General features: G+C 29.1%; 1 protein-coding gene across 12 annotated transcripts in view; it reads left to right on the forward strand.

Moving 5' to 3' along the window:
- The first annotated feature begins 2,466 nt into the window (after positions 1-2,466).
- Positions 2,467-6,905, forward strand: part of LOC115234263 (protein ECT2) — a 17,410-nt gene continuing 12,971 nt past the window's right edge. For 6 of the 12 annotated variants that reach the window (XR_003883900.1, XM_029805196.1, XM_029805190.1 and 3 more), the window contains exons 1-4: positions 2,978-3,180; positions 5,943-6,153; positions 6,267-6,405; positions 6,505-6,714. Coding sequence is in view for 10 of the 12 variants with exons in the window: in XM_029805196.1 (XP_029661056.1) it covers positions 3,120-3,180; positions 5,943-6,153; positions 6,267-6,405; positions 6,505-6,714 (621 nt within the window). In the remaining 2 variants the exon portion in view is untranslated. Of the gene's footprint in view, positions 2,672-2,975; positions 3,181-5,942; positions 6,154-6,266; positions 6,406-6,504; positions 6,715-6,905 lie in introns of those variants that run through there. The other 6 variants (XR_003883899.1, XM_029805200.1, XM_029805198.1 and 3 more) reach the window with 4 other exon arrangements.

The raw sequence follows: 6,905 nt of genomic DNA on the forward strand, positions 1-6,905 counted from the left end.
TAATTTCTGATCTTATTGTAAGCACACAAGTCATTCTCCAATGGTCGAGCAAATCGATTTAAAATTTTATTTGATATCTAAAGTTAATATTTTAGAATATTTAAACTTTGTTTTCAATAAATTTTCCAAAAGATCTACATCTGTAAGAACAGTTTGTTGGATAAATAAGATACATAAATCTATACTCCAAGATACAATCTTGTGGTGATCCCAATAATGTGCTTATAATCAAAGATCATTGTATATCCATATTTTTAAGAGTAAATATTGATAATATAATTGTATTTATACAATTATATTATCAATATTTATACAATATGTAAAATATTGATTATTAATTAAGATGCTATAGATTATTTCATAATAAATTCTTTGTGTTCAGAAATTTTTATAAAATAGTCTTAATTAATTGCACAAATAATCTCTTTCATATTTATGCATGTAAATTCTAATTTTGTTTAAAGAAAACAGTTATAATATATTTTGAATTAATTTTTATTTTAAATTGCACAACTTAGTATATAATATTGTTTATAAATAACAAGAGAGAGATATAAATACTTTCAAATCGTTCTAGATTACAAAATTTTGTCATATTCCATATTGTGAATAAGAAATAAACACAAACATTTAGAGTCAGATACTTATAAAGAAAGAGAATTTGTTTTAATATATTAGACATTTAATAAAAATTTATGGAACAAATCATTCTATTTTCTGTAATTATATATTATTATTTTACGTTTTTTATATAAGCATTTAAAAAAATCTTTGATTGCATTGCAAACATAATTAATCAAAGAATAAGATATAATATTTTTTGATCAAAAATCAAGCAAATTATAAAATCGAAATTATTAATTATATCACTATAAATTTAGAGGAAGTACAGTTTTAATGTTAACATATATTAGCAAAATAAGATCAGTATAATGAGCTAAACTAAATGAATGCTACACTTATATATGAAACAGATTTATGCCTACAATAATTTTTCATAATATACCAACGCTGCCGCAATTTGATATATGTAGCTTGCATTTAATATTTATTGTTGTGCGATCTCATATCTAATCTCTAAAATATTTTTAAAATAAAATAAATGTTTTTTTTCTCTTATTTAGAAAAAAAGGAGTACAGTATATAATATACATTTTATAATCATGTATACATTCTTACACTTTTTAGATACATAAATTATGAAATTGCAGATAGCTTCTCATATGTACAAAAATTAATTTTGTAGTCTTGAAAGTATATTTAATAGTATGTTTTGTGTGTATTAAAAGTCACACATACAGTCTTACTCATAATGTATAGTTGAAAGCAAATATATCTAATAAATAAAGTTGGAATTTTTAAAATTACAATGTGCCTGAAATTGTTCTCATTTGCACCTTTACTTACCTGTTTATACTTCTTTAATACATCTTTTTTATTTTAAATTTTCAAGGAAACATTAATTAGTATATACTTATTATTCATACTTGATGAATTACACTTCCTTTAGATATTTTTATACAAGATTTTCAGATGTTATCTGAATGCTTTGCTCTTCCATCTTCATATATACATTATTATAAGCACATTTTTGTAAATTTCCCTTGATATGGCTATATATGTGCTCCTTTTTTATTAATTTAATAAATTTCTTGAAGGCTGTTTATTAAATTATCAAAAGTTAACAGATCGGATATCTTGGGTTTGCTAAACCCGTACTCACAATGTGAGCCCCTGAGAGATTCTGTATAAATTCCATTTTTACAACAAATGTAAAATAGTTCATAATAACGTAGATAGAAGAAAATAGTTTTGAATTTTCTCAACCAATAGTTACGCATTGAAAATATATGGTTGCTTCAGGTATAGAGGCATGCACACGTAAAGTTTAAAATTCCCTAGTTTACTAAAGTATGAAGATGCGACTATCATTGGTCTCGTTCGGCAGAGAAAGCGCTCAGTTATCGTCCTGTCAACGCTCGACGTTGATTTGTTGGTTCTAAAAGTAAGAGCCAAAAACGTTCGATCGCTACTGAGCGGTTTCTCTGCCGAACGGGCCCATTCATATATTCATGAGGACAATAATGTTCATAGAGTATCGATTTTGTAATTCAAGTGAGAATTAAAATTACAAAAATGAGCGAATTTATTAGATTTGGACCAATGAAATTATATATTTTCTAGTAAATTCGTTCATTTTTGTAATTTTCACCCTCACTTGAATTACAGAATCGATACCCAGAACTTTTTTTCACTTTTCTTCCTATTTTCATTCTTTTTCAGCATAATTTATATGCAAAGGCCGTCGTGCAATTGCCGCCAAATATAAGCCATTTAAATGTTACTGAAAAAGAAGGAAAAAAGAGAAAGGAAGTGAGAGGAAAGTTTAGATGGCGTTACTGAGTAACTTATCTATTTCGCGCATGCGAACTCCATTTTGGCCAACATAAAATCAAAAGAGTCGCGCTACTGTATATACTATACTGTGCCTCCGCGACGACGGGACAGACACAGACGGGAGCGTCGTTACGCGTCGAAGACGGAACACGCTCGGGAAGAGTAAAAAGGGGAGGAAGGGGGACGGACCAATGTTGTAACGTACGTGCCAAAATGGAAGAGCCAAGCATTCACGGCAGTATCGGCGATATAAATAGTGCGGAGACAACCAAAAGTAAGTGCGAATCTGTCAACATTAAATTATTCTCGATTTGTAATTTTCACCCTCACTTGAATTACAGAATCGATACCCAGAACTTTTTTTCACTTTTCTTCCTATTTTCATTCTTTTTCAGCATAATTTATATGCAAAGGCCGTCGTGCAATTGCCGCCAAATATAAGCCATTTAAATGTTACTGAAAAAGAAGGAAAAAAGAGAAAGGAAGTGAGAGGAAAGTTTAGATGGCGTTACTGAGTAACTTATCTATTTCGCGCATGCGAACTCCATTTTGGCCAACATAAAATCAAAAGAGTCGCGCTACTGTATATACTATACTGTGCCTCCGCGACGACGGGACAGACACAGACGGGAGCGTCGTTACGCGTCGAAGACGGAACACGCTCGGGAAGAGTAAAAAGGGGAGGAAGGGGGACGGACCAATGTTGTAACGTACGTGCCAAAATGGAAGAGCCAAGCATTCACGGCAGTATCGGCGATATAAATAGTGCGGAGACAACCAAAAGTAAGTGCGAATCTGTCAACATTAAATTATTCTCGATTTCATCCTTCAAACGTAGAATGACGTCGCTACGCGATCTCTCGTTCGGTCGCTACGCGACGATGAGGACTTGCCTGCGCTTGCCCTTATATTGTTTTGAATTTATACTAAAGACCGTTGCATATTTACGGTGAAAATACTTGTAGGTACATATCTGATGAGGGGTTAAAAACCCTTGTCAATTTCTCTTCAATTATTTTCTATACAAAGAGACCGTCTTATTTCTCAAGGTTCAAGGTTTCTCCCCAATTTTCGCGATTCTTCCGAAACTTCACTCGCTGCACTACTTATTCAACATGACGATTCGATCTATTTTTTTTTTTTTTTTTTTTTTTTTTTTTTTTTTTTTTGTATCAGGCGTTAGAAACAATCAGCCAAAAAGCAAAAAAAAAAAAAAAGGAAAAGAAAAATGTATCTTCGTCTCGGTTTGTCTCGTAAACTCGGCCTTGATTTCCTCAAAACGGCGTCAAAAACAAACCGTCTCTTTGCGGCAAATACCCGTAGAAAATTTCTTAAAAATGACAATGTTTTCGCAGTAATTCACTCATAATCGCTTGCAATGTTCGTTTATGACTCTGTTTGCTTTCCTTTCCTCTTTCTCTTTCTATGTTCCTCTCTTTCCTAGCCTACTTTGTGTATCAACGTTTAAATTTTACATAGCAACGTTGAAATGGTTAAAAATAGCACATACTACTGACAAATCTTTCTATTAAGAAGAGAAAATTTACTTTCTTCATCTCATAATTATTATGCAATTATTATTATTATTATATCTATTATAATATATCAATATATAACATTTATCGAAATTTTTTATATTATATGTAATATTAATTATGTATATGTTAAGAAGTCAATGCGTTTTATTAGAAAATGTTTATTATTTTTTCTCTTTTATTTTCCCGAAATAATAATGTGACTACATATATAAATTGATATATTAACTAGAAGTTTGCGGGGGCGGTAAAATATTCAAAAATATCAATTTGGATAATCTCGGAAATGTTTTTGGATCAGGCCGAAATCTTGAAAGTATCTTGTCACATAAGTATGTTCAGTTATCTATCATTTCGAATACATTTTTGTACGTATTTATGTGGCAAGTTATTTTCGAGATTTATTTCGATCGCAATCGTCAGCATATGTTTGTTGCTTTATCAAGTATCCGAAAAAATTATTATAATGCACAATATGTATATTTATGACATGAAACAAATCTAATTATACCCGGCGCATTCTCTATAATCAATATTTAAAAAAAACTAATATTTATACATATAAGTTTAATTCATCTTGAAATAAATATTGGATTAATAAGATGAAGATAAGATGAAGAAAGTAAAGAAGGCTTATTTTTTTATAGATTACTTATTTAAAATAGTTTATCTCTCAATGAAAACAAAAAAAGGATTTTAAATGATGTCAAATAGAAATCCAAATTATTAGAGTTTTATGATAAAAATCTGACATCTTTCCCTTTCGTGCTTTTCGCAAGTTAATTATCTTACGCCGAGCACGTGAATCGCGTATACCAGATGTGTACATATACATACACGCGACTTCCCGTTGTCTATGATAGAGTCGATGAGAGATAGAGCCTACTTTGTGTATCAACGTTTAAATTTTACATAGCAACGTTGAAATGGTTAAAAATAGCACATACTACTGACAAATCTTTCTATTAAGAAGAGAAAATTTACTTTCTTCATCTCATAATTATTATGCAATTATTATTATTATTATATCTATTATAATATATCAATATATAACATTTATCGAAATTTTTTATATTATATGTAATATTAATTATGTATATGTTAAGAAGTCAATGCGTTTTATTAGAAAATGTTTATTATTTTTTCTCTTTTATTTTCCCGAAATAATAATGTGACTACATATATAAATTGATATATTAACTAGAAGTTTGCGGGGGCGGTAAAATATTCAAAAATATCAATTTGGATAATCTCGGAAATGTTTTTGGATCAGGCCGAAATCTTGAAAGTATCTTGTCACATAAGTATGTTCAGTTATCTATCATTTCGAATACATTTTTGTACGTATTTATGTGGCAAGTTATTTTCGAGATTTATTTCGATCGCAATCGTCAGCATATGTTTGTTGCTTTATCAAGTATCCGAAAAAATTATTATAATACACAATATGTATATTTATGACATGAAACAAATCTAATTATACCCGGCGCATTCTCTATAATCAATATTTAAAAAAAACTAATATTTATACATATAAGTTTAATTCATCTTGAAATAAATATTGGATTAATAAGATGAAGATAAGATGAAGAAAGTAAAGAAGGCTTATTTTTTTATAGATTACTTATTTAAAATAGTTTATCTCTCAATGAAAACAAAAAAAGGATTTTAAATGATGTCAAATAGAAATCCAAATTATTAGAGTTTTATGATAAAAATCTGACAAAGACTGATTTAAGTATTTCTTGAAAATTTGTTATCATTGTTTGCCAATTTTGCTTACATAATATGTGCCTAATAAACTATTTTTATGATACTTTTATGTTTTTTTATATATCATATATACTTAAAAAATAAAATTATGGAAAATATGATAAAAATCTAAATCTTTTGTTCTATCAGAAGTGCTCTATAATTTTATTAAATATTAATGTTACAATAATTGAATTTATTATTGTAACATAGTGATATAAAAAACAGATTAATGATAAGGAAATTTATGTTTACCAGACTATGTAATACCACGTAAGAAGAGAATATGTTTGGTTGGTTCAGCTTGCAATGATCCTGCACTTAATGCTGCTGCTCAGCAGTTTAAAGTCCCTGTACTTAAGTCTGAAACTGGAACAGAATATGTCGAAGACACTACCTACTATACTTACTTTGTATTCAAACAATTCGAAGGGTCTGAATATCATACTTTATGCAAAACTCCTCATAGGTTAGTAAATATAATAATATATTATATTCTTATGATAAGACATTTGAAACATATTATATTTATAATTTATAATAGAAAAATTTGAGGTTATCTGTTTTAATTTTTTTTTTTAGAATGCTGGGATCGACAGCTTTGTTGCAATTGGCAGAGAAAAAAGAATCTCTGCCTAGTATTAAAAGACCAATGTTTACACAAGCTATGATAGGTACAGTAGTGGTGTTTAGCGGCTTTCGAGCCAGAGAAGATGAACTGGTCAGTGCACTATTTATACTTAATAAATTTTATGACATTATTAATCTTGATTCAGAATATGTGTATTCCATATTTTTATAACGTAATATTTTTTAACAGCGCAAGTTAGCTAATATGGTCCTAATTATGGGAGGTAGCATTCGAAAAGAGATGGGCATTAAAGTAACGCATCTTATTGCAAATCATTGCAGCGGAGAGAAGTATAGATACGCTGACACATTTGGATTGCCTATTATGTCAGTAGAATGGGTAATAGCATTGTGGAATGCCAAAGATGATGTCTCCAGTTATGCGGACAATGAGGAATTAGTGAGTGCATTTTCTAAATGTTAGCAAATAATATCACAAGATATGGCTTTATATATTCAATACTGCGTAGAAAAATCTCATCGTATTGAATAAAAAATATCACACTTTTATAATATTAATCTGCAGTAATATTTATAATTATTATTTCATGCTTGAAATAGAGAGCTTATTGTAATAATTTATGATTCAAG

The sequence above is a fragment of the Formica exsecta genome, unplaced genomic scaffold, assembly GCF_003651465.1.
Source record: "Formica exsecta isolate Colony F162 unplaced genomic scaffold, ASM365146v1 scaffold2, whole genome shotgun sequence".
NCBI classification, from domain to species: Eukaryota; Metazoa; Arthropoda; class Insecta; order Hymenoptera; family Formicidae; genus Formica; species Formica exsecta.